This window comes from Neovison vison, chromosome 7 (assembly GCF_020171115.1).
Source record: "Neovison vison isolate M4711 chromosome 7, ASM_NN_V1, whole genome shotgun sequence".
In the NCBI taxonomy this organism is placed as follows: Eukaryota; Metazoa; Chordata; class Mammalia; order Carnivora; family Mustelidae; genus Neogale; species Neogale vison.
The window spans coordinates 149258324-149278911 of record NC_058097.1 but is presented as its reverse complement, the minus strand read 5'-3'; the positions used below and the strand labels follow the sequence as shown (position 1 = coordinate 149278911).

The following is a 20588-nucleotide window of genomic DNA, read 5'->3' as shown; positions in this document are numbered from 1 at the left end:
GCCTCATCTATCCTAGCAGTTGGAGCCTCCATTTTTTTTATTACATCTCATTAATAGCCTTTTTGATTTTAACTTTAGATTTTAGCTTTTTTATTTCTCCAGGAATGGATTCTCTAGTGTCTTCTCTGCTTTTTTCCCTAGCCCAGTAAGTATCTTTATAATTGTTATTCTCAACTCTAGTTCCAACTTATGTTCATACAGATTAGGTCCCTGACAGTCAGTACTGCCTCCTTGTCCTGGTTTTCCATGACCAGGTAGTTTCCTGAGGGCTCGGAGCTTGTATGCTGTCAACTTGATAGAGTGGGGCAGAGCCGTGTGGCCTCTGTGGGTCCCTACTCTGCTCTGGTTTCTCAGGACACAAAATCTTTACCAATATAACACTCTCTAGAGTGTTATATGGTCACACTGTGGACAGGAAGCACAAAGAAAACACTTGTCAAGGTTACATGGGACAAAGATGTCATCAGAACTTTGAAGGCTACTCCCAGACTCATCCTGCCTAGAGGCAACACTAAGGACACAGCGCTGGAAATGGCTTAGATTTCTTCCTCACCAGCCTCAATTCCATCTACTTAGTGGGTCCTGGGCTGCCTCTAGGTAGGGTGGAGAGGGGGACAGGCAAACTGGATTCCACTCCCGGCCCTGCCACAGACTTCCTGGATGTTACTACTCATAACTCCCTTGCAGGCTGCTTGAGGACTGAGTCATTGGTGAATGTACTTGAACTCACTGCTGAGGAATCAGGGTTCCAGGATTGCTGCTGCTATAGCCGCCAGGCCGAGCTGGGCCCATATAGAGCACACCTACCTCCCCAACCTGCCTCCCATCCATTGGCAAGTGTGGCATGCAACTCTTCTGTCTTTTGAGTCTGGGTTTGGGCTAGGATACATCCAAGCTTCTGAGAGTAACTGGCCACTTTTATGGAGGGACGTCAGAGGTACCAGAAAAGGCCCCCATGTTGTCCATATTGAATTCCCCCATTCAAAGCACATCCAAGCTTTAGGTTTTTTCTTAAATGTGGTTTCAGTAGCACCAGTCAGCCATTTAAAAAACCATCAGGGAGGGTGCCTGGGTGGCTCAGTGGGTTAAGCCTCTGCCTTCGGCTCAGGTCATGAACTCAGGGTTCTGGGATCGAGTCCTGCATTGGGCTCTCTGCTTGGCAGGGAGCCTGCTTCCTCCTCTCTCTCTCTCTCTGCCTGCTTGGTCTCTATCAAATCTTAAAAAAATACAAATAAAAATAAAAAACCATCAGGGAGAATGCAGCAGGAGCTGTCCTTGAGATGTGGAATCTGGATCAGGGTTCTAGGGAGCACCTCTGTAGTCCTTAAGGAATATGGGCCTTGGAATCAGCTACACCTCAGGCATATGCCAGGGGCCAATCACTTCACTTCTCTGAGCCTATTTCTTACAGCAAAGATTACAATCCTGGTCTTGTGGGCCTTATGGAAACTAGGTGAAGTGGACTCTGCCCTGAGGCACGGCTGGTGGAGGGGTGGTGCCAGCTGCCCTCTGCTGACAGTGAGCAAGTGGATGAGGGAGTGTGGTGCCCGTGTTGTGTCTCCTCTAGGCCAGCAGCAAAGCCTGCCTCTAGCCTTTTCATGGTGAGGCTCTGAAGGAAGCGGGCTTTTAGGTCTGATGAAAGACCTTTATGAGATTTCTATTACCTCCGTGATCTTTGGTGCTACCTCATATGGCAGGCAAAGCAGCCTGGCTTGGCATATATTCATTTTATAGGCCGTGAGGACTGGTTACTGAATTACTGAGGCTTACAGATATGCTTCCCAGTGGTTTCTGCCACCTCCCCAAGCTTCTCACTGTCCCAGGATCATGCCCAGAACCATGATGGCACCCGGTGGCCTTGTGTCCATCCTAGTATCTGGGACATAAGGCTGGTGAGTGGTATCAGCTGACATGCCTAGGGCAACAAATTGACCCTTTCCTCTGGTGCATTAACAGCGAGTCCTGCCTCCCAGGACTAACATGAGAATTAGGGTGCAGGAGGGTTGGTCCTCCATTTATGCTGATTCCCTGCAGCCCAGCAGACAATAGCCCCACTGGGCTGCTTACCACCTTCACTTTGGCTCTGTTCATGGCACCCAACCCTGTCTCTCTCAGGGACTGAGACCCCAGCTCAATTTGTCAGATGCTAGGAAGTAGGTGAGGAATCCTGGGCCCTCCTTCTGTCCCCGAGAACCAGTCTAATATCCTGGACCCCTTGCCAAAGCACTGAAGGGCTGAGCCTCCAGCTCTGACCAGTGGGGAAGGAGTAGTAGTATTAGCTGCTTTAGGCAGCTGGAAAAGGGGAGTCATGTTCTCTGAGCCTGGCTCTACAGCTGCCCAACACCTTCCAAAGGACTATAGCACTGGTCCCTGCGTGAGAAGTCCACGAGGGGACGGAGGAGTCTGACTGGCCCCCATTCAGTTGCTGACTTCCTGTATGTCTTTGCTTGCATGACTGGTCTCAACCTTCATCTTCTTCCAGCAGCTATAAAATGGGCCTACCTCTGCACAAGATGCCTCAGCATCCCGGGACTTCAGAGTACCCAACCTCTTGAAACAGATATAGAATCTGCTTTCCTGTCTGAGGACAGGTGCTAGGGACAGGGAGGTTGACACCGTGTGCAGCCTAAGTCCTGTCTTGGCACTGCCTCCTTGGGATCTCGAGCCCAGGGAGAGGCTGAGACTCCAAATGAAAAGTATCCTCAGGTTGAGGCCACCTGTTCGCCTTGCAGCATGTCCCACCAGTGCAGGAGTACCACCCCCTAAGGGCATGACTGGAGGACAAGAAGTGGCCTGACTTTGCCTCACTAGGTCTGGGACTTTGAGAAGGTTTCTCATTTGTAGAATGGAATAAACTAAGTTCATAGCATCTAAGGTTCCCAAGTTCTCTAAATCTTCCAAGAAGCACAGGCAATGTAGGGCAGACAGGAACACACTAACTTTGCAGATAAACAGGGGCCAGCTGGAGGGTTTAGAAAGGCAGGTGCTAGAGTACCAGGCATGGGTGACGTGACCTGGTGCGAGTGAAGCCACTGCTGCCCCGGCTGCTCCTTCACTGGCCATCTAAGCCCAGGGCCTCCTCTGGGAAGAGAAATGGACAGGATGACCTCTATGGGCCTCAGATTGGATGCTGGAAGCAGAAGGTGGGTCGTATCTTTCTAAGTTAGGTGCCAAAAGGGCCCACTGGACCAAAACCTCTGTAAGAGCTATGAGAGAGGGAAGAGACACCAAGGTTGAACCTGTTTTATGGGTGACATGCTGGCTGGGCTGGGCTTGGGGGCAGAACAAAGAGCTGGGCTTAACTTTTCAAGAAACTGAAGGCTTGGGATCCTGGCTGATGCCAGGCCTCTTACAGTGTCAGCTGGGGTCAACTCTATTGGGACTGAGAGGCGATGGGGAGATGAGGTAGGGAAGAAGGGTGAGAATGTGGGGAGAGGAAAGGGAGGTGGTGGGAAAGGGAGTAGAAGGAAGGGGTGAGGAGAGAGGGAAGGGAAGCACGGCCTGGCTAGAGCTGAGCCAAAGCCAAAGCCAAAGCTAGAGGTGGTGGGCTCAGCAGCAGGAGACGCTCAGAAGGGAGCCTCGCGGGAAGTTCGGGTAGCCATGAGGGCCCGTTTGAGCTGCTCATAGGTGACAAACATCACCACGTTCCAGGAACCCAAACGGAGAAAGGAGGGCATGAACCTAGAAGAGAGAAAACACAGGTCACAGAGGGTAATCTGGTGACTCCTGAGGGCACTCCCACCTCCCACTCACCCATGGTATCCAATCCAACCCAGCTGCTCTGCCCCCAAGGAGGTTGAGCGCTCAGGGAACACAGGCCCACAGCTGTGTGGCTGTCAGCCAAGAATCCCCTGGGAGTCTCCATTTTAGTACCGACAAAGTAGGGATGACAATTCTAGAAGTAGTTAAGAGCATGAGAAAATGCTGGTGAAATACCAGGATCAGAAGAGCTTGACACCTGGTTGCAGGTGGTTCTCTCCCATCTGTGTGTAGGTATGGGCAGCCAGGGGGCTTCAAATTGGATGGGACGGATCAAAGGCTCACCCTTTGTAGAAGGCTCGAGGACCCTCCTTCTGGAGCATGGTGAGGGCACAGTGGCCAGCGCTGCTGTACTGGCCCAGGGCAGAGTTCATGTATCTTGTCTTGACCACATCGACAGGGGAGGCGATGACAGTGGTGCAGAAGCCCGCCCCGAAGGCGGAAGTGAAGTGGCAAGGGAGGTCATCTGCCAAGGACGAGCAGGAGAGGCGGTCAGAACTCCTTACCCCATCACTCCAGAAGGAAAGGGATTATTAAAATAGCTTAGGGGTCTGATGGTTTTAGAGAGAGACTCCAGCTGGGACTTCTCCTGATGACCTAAGAGTCCTTTTGCCTCAGTGCCTCAGTGTGCAAAGTGGGAGCTACATCCCAGCAGGCTTCAATATGGTAAATCTAAACTCATTCCACAAGCATAGGGGAAGGAGGATGAAAAGATGTAGTCCTCAGGCAACCAGACTCCCGCATCTGCTCCCAGATGGTAGGAAAGACGAGACCCAGCACCACTCTAACTCACCTGTCATGAGGTTGGCCTTCAGGAGGGCATCCTTGATGAGATCGTAGGTCACCAGCTCAGCACAGTTGACAATGGCATTACGAGCAACATTGGGAGAGGTTCCTACAGGAGGAAAGAGTACCAATGTGAAACCAGAGACTAGGGGAGAAGGAGGATGGGGGAGAAGAAACACCTGATACACAGACACAAACCTTTCCAGAGTCCTCGGAACCCTTCCTCTCGGGCGATGGTCTTGTAGGCATCAACAGTGCTTTGGTATCTCCGGCCACTTCCAGCCCGGGCTTGAGCCTGGAACCGGACCTTTACTACATCTGTGGGCTGGGCCACAGCCACAGCCAAGGCACCTGTGGTGCTGCCTGCCAGGAGGCGGCTCCCGATGCTGGCATCTGTGGGAAAACCGTGGGGGTCAGTGCCTGGGGGGGGTTGGACTCACTTTCCACTTCTCCTCACCAAAACCACCTCATCTCTGGCCTTTTGGGAATAGGATTCAGATAAGCTCTTGCTCGAAAAACTCTTTGCATCAAAGAAAAGTAACACTGTGGAGGTCTATTACTTGCTATGCACAGGGTCACAGCAAGAACAGGACAAAGTGAGACTTAGCTCAAGAGGTTACATGCCCTGAGAAATCAGTCCTTTCCATTTGACAAATGTGAAAAACAAGGCTCAGAGAGAAGTGGCCTTCTCAAGGCCTGGGACCTGTTAAGACTTGGCATCTCATGCCAGATTTATTTCTCTGGGTCCTGTAATCTTGGGAAAAGCCAACCTTTTGATCTGGGTTCTCAGTTTCCACATGTGTAAAATGGAGGGTGGGCAAGGCATGCTGAGGAGATGAAATGGAAGAGTGGCCTTGGAGGCAAAAGTCCTAGCTGTGTTTTTCTGGTTCCCCATTGTGTGCTCTTGGCCAAGTCCTTTCCACCAAGAAGACTCAAGTCTTTTCATCTGGAGATAATGCCATCTACTCTCAGAGCAGTTGTGAGGACTGTCCTGGGACAATGCCCTGCAGAGCTTAGCACAGCCCAGGTGTTCAGGAATCATTAGGAATCAAGGTCCCTTCCAGTTCTCAGTTCCTCTGACTAGCCCAAGGATCTGGAAGCCTAAAGGGGCTATGCAGCAAATCATCAATCAAGGATGATTTGATGGATCAATCATCACAATGAAGAAAAGGCCAAGGGGCCTATGGCCCAGTCCCACACTCACGCTCAGAACCCTTGGTGTAGAACTGCTTGACAGAGTCGTAGAGGCCGATGCGGACGGAGGCAAAGCTCATTTGGCGCTGCAGGCCGGCGACCAGCCCACTGTAGAGGCTGCGGGGGCCCTCGGTGCGCACCATGGTCAGAATGGTGCCAAGCACGCCGCGGTACTGGGTGCTGGCCGCAGCCCGCACTGGCCCCTGCCTCTCTCCTTGGATCTGCAAGGTCAAGGTGGGTGGTTATATGGATAAGGCAGGTTGCACTCTCCATCTCCTGCCATCCCTATGCTCCAAAGTTTACAGTTCTAAACATTTCCCTGGCCCTTAAGTAATCTGTATCTTGGGGCAGAGCAAACCAGACAATATCAAGAACCCCAGGCTTCATCCCCTCACCTGCAGCCGGACTTTCGCCGTGTCCAGAGGAAAGGTGATGAGATCTGCAATGCATGCAGCTGTGCCAGCCCCCAGGAACTTCACCGTGGCAGTAGGGGGTACATCTGTAGCCTTGAACCCAACCATAATGCTGATGTCCCGCTACCTCCCAGGAGATGGAAAAAGAGTGGTAAATGGAACACTTTCAGGCAGCAACAAGACGAGACAGAGGAACTCTGCCGGAATCTAAGCCAAGGAGAAAGAAGTCCCATTAGCAGCAGTATGCCCAGTCCTTCCCTGCTCACCACCCCACCCCTACCTTCCCTGACAGTACCACGTCCCTAAGCAAGAACCAGAGCAACCTCGTGAGCTCTGGAGAAGCAATTCCTGCTTGGGGAGAACACATCTTGTGAAGTGGCCTCTCCTTTTCCCGGACTTACAGGGAGAGTCCGGCTCTTGGCTATCTTAGTGGGTAAGTCAGTGCCTCTGAGTCAATGCCCCAGCTTTCTGTCTGCTGGGTGCAGAGAGCTCACTGGTGATGCCCACATTCCTGCTTCCGCAGGTCTGGAAGACAGGCAGAAGTGGGGAAAATGTTGCGGTCAGACCAAGACCTAACAGGCACAAACTCACAGGCTTATGTCCTGGATTTCTTAAGCAGGAGAGGTTCCTACAGGTCTGAAATCGCCTAAGTCTAGGGGGAAAAAAAAAAAATGGCAAGACCAGTTCAACCCTTTCCAAGCCCACTATTCTCATTCTCTTCCCAAGCCAGCACACTGGGGCTCTCTAGAGTTATTCCTTCAAGACTGCTTTGCTGGGCGTTGATTTACTGAGAGGCAGGAGACTAGGTCACCCCAGAGGGTTCTTACTGTCTGGCATAGGGGATGGGCAGGTAATTCAAGCTGCATTTGGGGCCTGTAGGACATACTCTCAAAATGGGGAGGGAACAACTAACTCCATCAGGAGAGAGGTAAGGAAGAGTGTGTGATCGGAAAAGGTGATATTTAGCTGGGCCTTGAAGGATCCTGGGCAACTCTCAGGGGTGAGAGCAGGTACATAGGCCCTGGACACTCTCCCCCTGGACTACTGTGTGATGCAGGGAAAACTGGCTCCTTCTCTGGCCAGTTTCCTCTCCTTCAACACAGGGGATCCACCATCTTCACAGGAAGGGCAGGCTTGGGGAGGTGCAGGTCAGAGCTCTTAAGAGTGAAACAGGAAACCAAACACTCCATTTTGTTCTCAAAGTTGGAACAACACCCTTCTCTGCTGCCCCCACGGGCTGGGGAGGAAGTGAGCCCAGCGGCCCAGTGGGGGAGGGTGACCTGCTTCTCTCTTCGCTGAGCTCCCTTCTCTGACTTCAGGAGCAGCTGCTCTGAGCCCAGCCTGATTGGCCACCCTTGTCACTGGGGCCATGAGTGAAATGCTGGCCAGAAAGAGGAGGATGTGGTTGGAGTCCGTTGAGTACACAAAGACCCATGGAAGCAAACAGCTGCTTCTTCCTGGGCTGCTCACTCCAGGTAGCTGGGGCAAACAGTGAAATCCAGAGGCTCCTCACCACTCAGCTGTACTCAAAGCTCCTACAGGCCAGACCTGGTCTTATTTGAGTTTCCCTGGAAACTGGCCACATGAGGCTCAGTGAAGATTGGGAGTCATACGGCAGAACGGGTTGATGAAGGTGCTTCAGATGCCCCAGGTTCCCTGCCTGACCTAACTATCCCCCAGGACGTGTTCCATACCTTCCCCACCTCACCGGCGGGAGCACTGTTAGCTCACTCCTCAGAGCAGCCCTGTGAGGTGGCTGCCTTACTTCCATGTCAGAGAAGGGAGCTTAGCCAGAGCCACGTGTATAGGCTCCAAAGCTTATGCAATTTGCTTTGCGCTGGTGTCCAGAACATTTCTCTCTCACTGTTTTCTCAGCCCCGGCATAGGTAGGGCTTTTGCAAGGAAGTCTAACACCCAAGTTCTCTCATGCCAATCTGACAGTTCTGAGAAGGTTCAGGCAAACCATATCCCTTCTCTGGGGTCAATCGTGTCCTGACCCTGAGCTAGGCTGCAGTGCTGCAAAGGGCAGAGAAGAACAAGACCCAGCCCCTGTCCATCTCCAAGATAGGTGCACAGAGGCTCACTTGCCATTTCAAATGTTGCTGTGGGTTTGCCCAGGTCCTTCAGAGGCATGAGTATGGGGTCATTGGTGGTAAAGACCCTACTAATGATGAGGGAGCAGAAGGCTGGCTGAGGAGGGAGCAGGGGCTGGCGCCTTGCACCCCCTCTCCACCCACTCCCCTTAATAATATGTGTGACATTCCTCAGGCACCCCTGACTGCCCTGAAAGAAGAACAAATGGTTATATTGCAGATCACAGTCCTGTAAGACAGGAGTCTCCCTTTGTTTGCAAATGTCCTTGAGATTTACAAAGAAGTTACCTTATCAATAGCCCAATTTCCAAGGACACAGAACTCAGTTTCTCAAGCCCTAATGCCACCCTCCCCTCCATGAGAAACCGAAGGAGACGGAGGTAAAAGGAAAAGTAAATAAAGTTAAATTTCTTTCAAAACCTAAATCTCACTCACAAGGACACTTGATAGCAGGAATGTAACATTCCACCAGGAGACTCCCAATTGTCTTTATGTTAGTGCCTCGTTAGAGGGAAAGTGGCCTTGGCTTGATAGTAACCAGACTTCAATATCCTGATAGTATTCTTTGCCCCGATAGCTCTTCTGAACACCCCTTTGTCCTCACCTACCCAACTCCTGTGTATATAACCAGACACTCCTCACAGGCTCGGGGCAGCCGCATCTCTGCCTGCCCACGGGTCCTGTCCCCGTGCTCTAATAAACCACCTTTTTGCACCAGAGACGTCGTAAGAATTCTTTCTTTAGCCGTGGGCTCCGAACCTCACCCCACTGAACCTCACGTAGGTTCGAGAACTTCATCACTAAGAAGTGTAATACTTAAGCCTGGAAAGAGTCTATCCTAGCTCTGCTGCAGACTTCCAGGATGACCAAGGGCTAATCACTATCCCATCTAGGCTTCAATTTTTTCCTTTGTAAATATGGGGGACCACCATCCCTGGCTTGTCAAGGTCAGATTAAAGGACAGAATGAGAGCAGGAATATATGAAAGTGCTTTGTGAACTCTGAAGAGCAACTTCACTTGGGGGGGGGTATTTTTGCTAATATTCTACAGACGCCTGGCCCCAGGCCAAAAGGCTGCTGCTGTAGGCAGCAGGAGACTCCTGCCTCAGACTGTACTCTTACCCGGCTTTGTATGGTCTCACGCTGAGGCCTTTGAAGATCAGGCTTCTCTAAAGGCATCCCATTCTTCAAAGCTGCCAGTAGCTATCATGGCCCGATCCCCTTGGTTTTCCATAGAAAATGGCTGGGAGACGAAACACCTAATAGACATACTATGTGTCCTGTGGATGAGGGCAAAGAAGAGAGTTTATTTATTTTAGAGAAAGAGAGAGAGAGAGAGAGATCATATGCCCGGGGGGAGGGGCAGAGGGAGGGAGAAAACCTCAAGCCCGCTCCCTGCTGAGCACAGAGCTCAATACCAGCTGGAACCCACACCCCCGGATCCTGACCTGAGCAGAAGCCCACAGTCCAAGGCTCAACCGACTGAGCCACCCAGGCGCCCCAAGAGGATGGTTTAGAAAGGGAAATCTTTCTTAAAGGATCACACTCCAGCAAGGAAAGAGCCACCTGCCAGAGGCACAAAAACCCACAGTCCTTAAGCTGGGAGGTGGGGAGGAGAAAGGAACAGGGTCCATTTCATCCACGGCAGCTGGGGACTAATTAAGTGCACAAACTGTGTGTGTGTGTGGGGGATGAACCCAGGAGTACCCCCTCCCCAGTCTGCTTGGTATCACGCATTTACTGCCTTCGAGATTTCTGCTTTAGTGGCACTCTCTGTAAAAGCACTCCCCGACACAGCCGACTCTGACGAAAGGAACTGTTGTAAAAAGGTCATGATAGGTCAAAGCCTCTCTTGAGAGTCCGCTAGGCCCCAGGTGCGGACTGTGAGGAGGATAGAAGGGCTGGAGGCAGGCCCTACTCAAAAACTCAAAACCTCCTCTTCCTCGGGAGGGGAAGGCCATTCAGATCATCGTGGACACGCGGAAGGCCCCCCCACCCAAGCCGGGGCTGGGCATCCAGGCCGAGCGGAGAGAGTGGAAGAGGAGGCTTTAATTACAGGCAACTGAACCTGAGCGGAAAGAACAAAAAGGAGAGAGGAAAAGAGTGAAAGAAGAGAGATAAGGAAAAAGAGGAGAGAGAAGAAAAATACAAGATAGGCTGGGAGAAGAGGAGGGCAGTTAAAGAGAGGGAAGGGCGCGGATCCGCGTCGCCGGGTTGCGGGCTTGCCGCAGGTGTAGCGGGCGCAGGGCTGGGGCGGGCGGGGCCCAGGCTCACCCGGCAGCAGGGAGAACACGAGTGCCGGCGGCTCTGTTTGTTGGCTGCGAACGCGTGGAGGGAGCAGACGGTACTCGGTCCTAGAGCGCCGCTGGCGAGCTTACAGTGGGGGTCCCCCGGGCCTGCTGGGCGGTTTCTGTCTGGGGGGCGGGGCCTGTGGGGGCGGGGCCTGCGCGACGGAGCCTCTGGACTCTGGTGGGGTCAAGGGAGGTGACCTTCTAGCCCCCGCCTTTCCGCAAGGGCAGTCACGCCCAAGGTTCTCTGCGCGTCTTCCTCCACTCTCCTGCCATGCAGGCGGATTCCCGCGTCTATCCATTCGTGCGCCCGCAGGGTCACTCCGTCGCTCCGCCTCATATCCCCCTCCCCCGCGGTCCGCCAACCTCCTGCTGAGAATGGCAAGGCTGACGCCTGGAAAGGAACAGAGCCTGTCCAGGGTCACACAAGCCTCTCTACCCCTGCACCCCGCCAGGGTTCTTTCTAACAGCGCCCCCAGAGGGTCGGGTGGAGAGCACTCCCTGCTTGACCAGCCCAGTCCGCGACCCCCGGACCAGGCAAACAGGACGCCCGCCTTCCGCCGCTCTGGCTGGGCGTGGCCTCCCGACCGCTGGCGATTGGTTAAAGCCGCCGCGTTGCTCGCGGAAGGAGCCAATCCGGACTGCAGCGGCCAGTGGCGGTTAACCGCTAACGGCCGCGCGGCACGGCTGGTCTTCCCTCTGTCTCCCGCCGCACCCCTGCTTTGCCCTGGGGACCCGGGGGATTTTCCGACCTGGGTGGGACGCGGGCGCAGAGCGTGACGCTCCCGCCCCCACTTGCAGCCGAGTGCTCGGGCCTGCGCCGCGCGAGAGCGTAGGCGGAACAGGGCCCGGGCCTGCTGCTCGCCCAGCCCCGAGATGAGAAATTGATTTAGATGAGCTGAACCTGGCTCGCCTTCAGGGGGCTGGCGGTCTTCTCCCGGCGACAGGCACGTAAAAAACCAGCAGTTGGGTACTGTGGCTGGAACAAATACGGCGTTTGGGGAGTAGAAGGAGATAGGACTCTTCTCGCCTAGTACGCCTCTCTGTCCCTTTCTTCCTCTTCTCATCTTTCAGCCTCTCAGGACTGTTTTGAGGGATTGACTGAGGTAGTGGAAGCGGTTTTACTGACTAGATTGTAAAATTCTCGAGAGCAGGAAGCTATTTTCTATATATTTATTATCACAACACTCCAAAGGGCGACTAGAGGCTCAGTGCGTGCCTTTTGGGCTGCTGTTGAAGATGCGTGGGAAAGCCTAATGGGAGGATGGGGGGAGATGAACATTTGCTGACTACAATTACCAGGTTCACGTTCAGAGTGAATACTTAGCATAATCTTGTGAAGCTGATATTAACCTAAATTTTACAGATGAGGAAAGAGTCCCAAAGGGGTTAAATCATCTACCTAATGTCACACAGCTAGGAAGTGGTGAGCCGCGACTTAAACCCTGGTTTATCAGGTTCCATGGGTTTGTTTTCTGAATTGTCCACAAGCAGAAGTTGTCAGCTGAGAATAACTGGAATGGGCCCGGATAATTATAGCAGGAAAGAAAAACACCAAGCACGTGGTCCTGGCAGAAGCAGAAAACAAAAGTGGAAACTGAGAAGTCAAGCCAGAGAATTTTTTCTGGCCCTGTGGAGGCTCCCATCCACTAGCTGGTCTAGCTTTTGCACAAGCTTCTGTCTGTTGCTGTGACGAAATGATTCCCAGGATGTCCTGTGACTGGTGGTGAAACTGCTGAACTTGAGGAGACAGAACAGGATGCATCTAAAGGCCTGAAGATGAGAGTGTCACCCTGACTGCCCAAATGGAAGAATCTGAGTTCCAAAGACTGCATACCCATGAAATGTTTAATCATTCCTGGCAAAATTCAAGGGCTGTTAAAAGGATCACTTGTGAACACTTAAAAAGAGAAGTAGAGATTCCCAGGACCCTGCGTGGATCCCTTAAGAACAAATCCTGTTGGGGCGCCTGGGTGGCTCAGTGGGTTAAGCCGCTGCCTTCGGCTCAGGTCATGATCTCAGGGTCCTGGGATCGAGTCCTGCATCATCGGGTTCTCTGCTCAGCGGGGAGCCTGTTTCCCTCTCTCTCTCTCTGCCTGCCTCTCTGCCTACTTGTGATCTCTCTCTGTCAAATAAATAAAATCTTAAAAAAAAAAAAAAAAGAACAAATCCTGTTAAATTCTCTAGGGGCGCCTGGGTGGCTCAGTGGGTTAAGCCTCTGCCTTTGGCTCAGGTCATGATCTCAGGATCCTGGGATCCAGCCCTGCATCGGGCTCTCTGCTCAGCAGGGAGTCTCTCTCTCTCTCTCTGCCTACTTGTGATCTCTCAATAAATATAATCTTTTTCTTTTTTTTTAATAAATCTTAAAAAAAATTCAACACAAGAGTTTGAAAACGAAAAAATAAACAACAGAACCCCCAAATGCTCTTTTATTTTGGATGGAGCCAGGCAGATTAGAGTAATGCTATAGACACTGTACCCCTGGACATTTAGCAAGCCTATTGTCTGAGTCGTTAAAGATCTTGTAGACAGATTAGAGAATGTATGCATACAGGTCAGTGCATTTTAAAAACTTGTTTCACATCTGTTTCATTGAATATATATATATATATATATACCCCAGTTTAGTTGTAAATATATGTGCCAATAATTAAGCTGACAAAGTTTATAATGTTGATAATCATACCAGAAAACAGTTTACTGTATTTACAGTTTTGGAACTTTAAAACTTTAAATACAGGAGCGTCTGGGTGGCTCAGTGGGTTAAGCCTCTGCCTTTGGCTCAGGTAATGATCTCAGGGTCCTGGGATCCAATCCTGCATCAGGCTCTCTGCTCATCAGGGAGACTGCTTCCCGCCCCCGGCCCCCGCCTGTCTCTGCCTACTTGTGATCTCTGTCAAATAAATAAATAAAACCTTAAAAAATTTTAAATACAATCTATTTGAAACCTGAAAATGAAAAAGACACAAGAATGCCATAGAAAGGGGCACCTGGGTGGCTCAGTGGATTAAAGCCTCTGCCTTCGGCTCAGGTCATGATCCCAGGGTCCTGGGATTGAGCCCCGCATGGGGCTCTCTGCTTAGCGGGGAGCCTACTTCCTCCTCTCTCTGCCTGCCTCTCTGCCTACTTGTGATCTCTGTCAAATAATAAAATCTTTTAAAAAATGCCATATAAAATTGAAAACATTAGGTTATTAAAATCAACATGAGAAAACATTAAATATTAGACACTTGAAGTGTCTCTGTTAATTTTAAAATATTGAGTAGGTTGGCTATGTTAACCCCTGAAAATAAACACAAAATGATCTGATTGCATTTTTAAAAATATTTTATTTATTTTTATTTAAAATTTTTATTTATTTATTTGAGAGAGCGAGCATGAGAGAGAGAAAGTAGAGTGGGGGCATTGCGGGTGGGTAGGGGTAGGGTAAAGGGAGAGGGAGAAACAGGCTCCCTGTTATTTTTTTCTTTCTTAAAGCTAGCTTTATAGTGACGGTCACTAAAAAACATCTTGCTGGTGTGGTGTAACGTATCACTTAAATGATCAAAATGTGTTGTGGTATAGTTTGGGAAACATTTAATATTGTTTGGCATCTTGCTGATTATAGCATATCCTAATGCAACAAAGAGCTGCTTTATTCTTTTTAATATTTTATTTATTTGACAGAAAGAGCACAGGCAGGGGGAGTGGTAGGCAGAGGGGAAGGGAGAAGCAGGCTCCCTGCTGAGCAGAGAGCCCAATAGTGGGGTTCGATGCTAAGACCCTGAGATAATGAACCAAGCTGAAGCCAGGTGCCTAACCGACTGAGCCACCCAAGCACCCACAAAGAGCTGCTTTAAAAAAAAAATTGAGGGGCACCTGGGTGCCTCAGTAGGTTGAACATCCAACTCTCGATTTGGCTCAGGTCATGGGATGACACCCACCTCCCCTCCCATCAGGTTCCCCCCCTTAGTGGGGAGTTTGCTTCTCTCTCTCTCTCTCCTCTCTTCCTCTGCCCCTTCCTCCACTTGAAAGCTCTCTCTCAAATAAATAAATCTTTTTTTTTTAATTGACGCTAGGTTCTTTTTTCTTCCTTTCTTTCTTTTTTTAAACAAAGACTTTCTAGCAGTCAACACTATTTTTTTTTATCTTGAGTTGATCCAAGGATAAGCTTTATGATCACTGCTAACATTTATAAGCCGTCACTATGAACATTGTAATGGTGATTTTATGCGTTACTTTATCAAACCTAGATCTCGTCTAATTTTATATTTTGTTACCTATGCTTTTGGAGCTAATGGAAGAGATTTAACTCTTCTTATGAAAATACTTCTTGGTATTTAGAGTAGAAAGAGTATAAAACAATAAACATGCAGTATTGAGAAGTTTGACAAGGCATTAAGAATTCTTTTTTTTTTAAAAGATTTTATTTATTTTGATAGAGACACAGCAAGAGAGGGAACACAAGCAGGGGGAATGGAAGAAGCTGGCTTCCCACTGAGCAGGGAGCCTGAGGTAGGGCTCGAACCCAGGACCCTGGGATCATGACCCAAGCCAAAGGCAGATGCTTAACTACTGAGCCACCCAGGTGCCCCAAGACATTAAGAATTCTAGTAGATATCTTTAACTTATGTATATCAATTGAATCTTGTTGAAGATATGCAAATCAGCATAGTTGTGTATAATTTAGCCTTGTTTTTTAAGGTCTTAACTCAGACTAAAAAGATTCACTGACATCTTATGAGAAGTTTTGGGGAAAAAAATTTTTTTAACCCATTTAGAATTCATTCAAAGTCCAACAAGCAGTCCTTGAAAGGATGTTAACAGGTCCAATTTGCATTTTTCTTTTTTTTTTCCTGGTACCAGCTTTATTGAAATATAATTAATATACTCTGCAGTTCATCCATTTAGAGAGAAAGTCAACAGTTTTTAGTATAGAGTTGTGCAACCGTCACCACAACCAATTTTAGAACATTTTAATCATCTCAAAACACCCAACCCCTCCTTACCCTTTACCTGTCATGCCCCAATAACCTCCAACTTTCCCAGCCCTACTTTCTCCCTCTATAGAGTTATCTATTCGGACTTTTCATGTTAAGTAGAAGCATACTGTATGTGGTCCTTTGTGACTGGCTTCCTTCACTTAGCATTCTGTTTTCAGGGTTCATCTATGTTGTAGTATGCATCAGTACTTAATTCCTTTTTATTGCTGATTAAAGATACATCTTTTAACTTCTTTAAAGATGCATCTTTTAACTCTTCACAGTGTTTTTCTAATTCAACATTACAAACATAGTGTTTGGGGCATCTGGGTGGCTCAGTCAGTTAGGCACCTGGCTTCAGCTTGGGTCATGATCTCAGGGTCCTGGGATGGAGCCCTGAATTGTGCTCTCTGCTCAGCGAGGAGCCTGCTTCTCCCTCCCCCTCTGCCTGCCACTCCCCCTGCCTGTGCTCTTTCTCTCTGTCAAATAAATAAAATATTAAAAAGAATAAAGCAGCTCTTTGTTGCATTAGGATGTGCTATAGTCAGCAAATGCCAAACAATATTAAATGTTTCCCAAACTATACCACAACACACTTTGAACATCATTTAAGTGACAAGTTACACTACACCATCAGGAAGCTTTTTTTTTTTTTTTTTAGATTTTATTTATTTATTTGACAGACAGAGATCACAAGTAGGCAGAGAAGCAGGCAGAGAGAGAGAGAGAGGAGGAAGCAGGCTCCCTGCTGAGCAGAGAGCCTGATGCGGGGCTCGATCCCAGGACCCTGGAATCATGACCTGAGCCGAAGGCAGAGGCTTTAGCCCACTGAGCCACCCAGGCGCCCCAGCAGGACGCTTTTTAGTGACCGTCACTATAAAGCTAGCTTTAAAAAAGAAAAAAAAAATCACCCAGTGTGAATAACACATGTTGTTATCAAATTATTGCAAGTGAAGATTAGCAGTGAGGAGTGAGGAGGGTGACCCTCTATTCCATTCTGATAAGACTGATAAGATTTCATGTCTTTAAATATTGCATTATTTGCAGGAAGTGGGACTTCCATACCAGCATAAGATGGTAAAGCAAACTTGAAAAACTGGCTTCAGTGTGAATATCCAGTGTTAAATCTCTTTCCTGGAATGAATGAAAAATTAAGGACGTGTAGACAGAGTTTTCTCTGAACGGAGTGGAGTGGTTTGTTTATTCTGAATAGGGTTTTTGAAGGCTTTTTTCTCTGCAAAGTTTGTGTGTAGCAGGTTTCCTACAAACGTTCTCATTTAATTCAGAGCTAACCAGGAATTTCAAAGCACAGCTCAAGGGGAAACCAGTCAGCTTCTGTTGTGGCAACATCAGAGTTCTGTTTTGTTGTTGAATCTGTAGTTGCTTCCTCAGTGACTATTTCAAATGATTCTGTACGTTCATTTGCTCTGAGTCAGAAGTTAAATCAGGTTCTCCTTTTTTTCTCAGAAACATCACCAAGTTTTCTGTTTGTAGGTTGTTTAGAAGTGTAGAGCATGGTGACATAACCACAGAAATCCCTGCAAACTCATTCTGTTCCAAATATTTGCAATGCTTTATGACTCACCCCTCTCCTTGTAGTTGTTTTATCAAATGGGAAAAGTTTCTCTCATCCCATCATTCAATATGTGTGAATATGTGTGAAGTAGGAATTACTTCAAGTTTATTATTTTTTTAAAAATTTTATTTATTTATTTGATAGATCACAAGTAGGCAGAGAGGCAGGCAGAGAGAGAGGGGGAAGCAGGCTCCCCGCTGAGCAGAGAGCCCGATGTGGGGCGCAATCCCAGGACCCCGAGATCATGACCTGAGCCAAAGGCAGAGGCTTTAACCCACTGAGCCACCCAGGCGCCTCTTACTTAAGGTTTATGACTCTAAGACATTATTAGTGCCTAATAATGACCATGAATTATATCTGACTATTTTTGAAGTCTTCTACTTTTGGACAGTAATAAAAAATGGGGATTTAACTTTTGGGTGGTGACTTCTGGATAATGGGTCTAAAATGCCGAGCTGTCCTCCTGCCAATGGGCTGGATCTGTCAGTGAGAGGAGCCATGGTAACAAGCAATTTGTAATCTTTGTTTAGAAGTCTGCTGCAAGTTGTAGGGTTCAAATCAAGAAGGCTTTACAGTGTAAGAGATTCAGAAGGAAAACATAATCGGGTTGTCATTACAATGCACAGACAGTATTTGTTTCTCTAAGTGCCGGATCAAGATGTCTCTGTAGTCTCCGCTTGTCCTTCCCAAGTATTTTGAATCTTTTCTGATTCTGTAAGGAAGCTGTCCAGAGACTCCTGTGAGAGTTTGCTAACTTTTGGTGAAAGATTTCCCATCATTAAGAAGGTAATAGTGGAGTCAAATAGGGAAGCAGTATCTTTGTGTATCCTGGGGACAGACCCGCACTGCTTGGACAGGCTGTGTCAGCTGGATCTAGTTTCAGTATCAGAGCTGACAAAGCTTCTCATTCAGGACTCCTACTTTCTCCACCTGCCCTGGTAAGAATATCTTTTGTGGATGTAGACTACTTTTAAATTTGTTTACAGAGGGTACATTCCACCATGATAATGAAGTTGATCCCGGTTTCTTACTTGTCTCTTCTTATGCACAAAGTTGGCCCAATCAGCAGTACTTGGACAAATCATTCATAACCAATGATAAGTGTATCTCGAGGACATTTGCAAGCTCGGCAGCATTAATATGCTTATCTATTGAAAGAACAATAGTTCCAAAGTAATTATTAGTCATGTTGCACTCAGTTCATTACAGAAACTTCAAGAGAATGAAATTGTCAGGGCGCCTGGGTGGCTCAGTGGGTTAAGCCGCTGCCTTCGGCTCAGGTCATGATCTCAGGGTCCTGGGATCGAGTCCCGCATTGGGCTCTCTGCTCAACTGGCAGCCTGCTTCCTCCTCTCTCTCTCTGCCTGCCTCTCTGCCTACTTGAGATCTCTCTCTGTCAAATAAATTAATAAAATCTTTAAAAAAATGAAATTGTCATCAGAGATTGATAGGTTCAAATAAATAAATCCTTTATTATGTAAACTATGCACCACATTATAATCTAGTGATCCAGAGAGTTAAGGACTGACCTGAATCAATGATCTTAACTATAGTATATTTCTCAGGCAAGATGCATATTTTTACATCGTTTTTGTGATATGACCAGTTTACACTCCTTACCATGTCTCTGTGGGATTTTCTACTGGCTTTATTGGTAGGTGATCATTCCTCCAAATTTCAAAAAAGAAAAAATTTGATCTATACTGATTCATAATATCAATGTACCACTGTCTTTTAATGCCAAGAAACCGTAGACAGTCAGCGCTAATAACATTGGACAATGAAGCAGAACTTTTCTCTTTTTTCAAAATGTCCTCTATAACCTCAGCATGATACAAAAATATTATTATCTTCAGACCCACAATATCCAATAAATGGTGAAGGTAAAGCCTGAAAAAATCTGGAGCATAATAGGTCCTCAAAGTATTTGTAGTCATCTTTCTTGACATGTTTATATTTCCATATCATAGCTGATGGTGGGTATGTAGAGGACTATCTACTTGGCATATTTTCTCTGTGAATTTTAAAGACCCTGTCACATATTGGCTAGCAGCTTGCTCTGTGGGTGATGTGCTTTATGTGGACCTCCATGTTTATGGTGTGAGAGCCCTGAGACAGCTGGGGGAAGCCCACTAGGGGCCTGGTGCCTTACACTTTGGAATTCCTGATGGTGAGGGCTCCAGACAGCTCAGCGTGGCAGAGAACAGAGAACGGTGCGAGGGGTGTACCAGAGGACCCAGTTTGTTCATTAAATTATATTTTAAGGGAGAAAGAAAGAGCTTTTAAGATCTTTTTTTTTAAATTTTTTTTTTTATTTGATAGACAGAGATCACAAGTAGTCAGAGAGGCAGGCAGAGAGAGAGGAGGAAGCAGGCTCCCCGCTGAGCAGAGAGCCCGATGTGGGGCTCGATTCCAGGACCCCAAGATCATGACCCGAGCCAAAGGCAGAGGCCTAAACCACTGAGCCACCCAGGCGCCCCAAGATCTTTTTTTATAAATAATTCTCTAGGCCCTAACCGACTTTCCTATATAATCATTCCTGAAATTTTGATGGGAAGACTGGAGAATGCTTTCATTTTGCTTCTCTGCATTTCAAAATGTTTACCTTTATGGCTGTTTTATTTCTGGCTTTTCCATATCCATTCCAGAGTGATCCCAACCACATTACCCCATTATTCTGTCCTCTTCTGTTTTCTCCAGGATCCTGTTTCTGCAATCTATTTCCCTTATCTTCAGTCTTTCCTTTCTTCTACTCTGTGTGTGTAAGTGGAAAGAAACCCTCAGGACTTTCCTACCCCTTCTACAGTGGCTTTCCTCCTTCCTTCCTTTCTCTGCCACACTTTCCAGACAATTGGCTGTCCTCTGACTTCTCAGCCTCTGGCACAGCTCTTACATATTTCATGCATGAATAAAGGAATGATCTCACGTTCACCTCATTCAATTTATGCCAGCCACACACAGCCTTCTTTCTGTTCTCTGAACATGTCAAGCTCATTCCCATAGGGCCTGTGGGCTGCTTGTTTCCTTATCCTGGAACACTTCCTCAGATCTTCACCTGGCCAGCTCCTCTCATCAGCCCTGCATATACACACACACTCACACATACATACAGATACCCTGCACACATAGATACACAGGCACTCATGCTTCTTGGAGATCACCAGTGAACCCTTTTTCAAATTAAGTGCATATTTATTTATTTATTTTTTAAATTAAAACAAAAAAAATTTTTTTAAAGATTTTATTTATTTGACAGAGAGAGCGTGAGAGAGCACAAGCAGGGGGAGCAGCAGGCACAGGGAGACGGAGAAGCAGGCTCCCTGCCGAGCAGAGAGCCCGATGCAGGGCTCGATCCTAGGACCCAAGGATCATGACTGGAGCCAAAGGCAGACACCCAACCGCCTGAGCCACCCAGGCGCCCCAAGTGCATTTTTAAAGTAAACTTTTTTCTTTCTTCCTTCCTTCCTTTCTCTCCTTCCTTCCTTCTTTCTTTCTTTTTTTTTTTAAAGATTTTATTT

The 20588-nt window shown here is 48.0% G+C and overlaps 1 protein-coding gene and 1 pseudogene across 1 annotated transcript; both read right to left on the bottom strand.

Moving 5' to 3' along the window:
• Positions 1-3228: 3228 nt before the first annotated feature.
• UCP2 (uncoupling protein 2) lies at positions 3229-10632 on the bottom strand. Its single transcript, XM_044258564.1, has 8 exons — positions 10520-10632; positions 9368-9525; positions 6135-6359; positions 5750-5960; positions 4744-4938; positions 4553-4654; positions 4045-4225; positions 3229-3681 (listed from the first exon to the last, which is right to left on the bottom strand). Exons 3-8 carry the CDS (start codon positions 6258-6260, stop codon positions 3567-3569), a joined length of 930 nt encoding a protein of 309 aa, XP_044114499.1. The 5' UTR covers positions 6261-6359; positions 9368-9525; positions 10520-10632; the 3' UTR covers positions 3229-3566.
• A 5803-nt stretch (positions 10633-16435) lies between these two features.
• LOC122913497 lies at positions 16436-20071 on the bottom strand (annotated as a pseudogene).
• Between the last annotated feature and the right edge of the window lie 517 nt (positions 20072-20588).

Bases quoted from the DNA above. Each gene is read 5' to 3' on its own strand.
- UCP2 (XM_044258564.1), bottom strand. From the start codon at position 6,260: ATGGTTGGGTTCAAGGCTACAGATGTACCCCCTACTGCCACGGTGAAG. The intron at 5,961-6,134 runs GTGAGGGGATGA...TTGACCTTGCAG, and splicing joins CGGCGAAAGTCCGGCTGCAG to ATCCAAGGAGAGAGGCAGGG. The intron at 4,655-4,743 runs GTTTGTGTCTGT...TTCCTCCTGTAG, and splicing joins GTTCCGAGGACTCTGGAAAG to GAACCTCTCCCAATGTTGCT.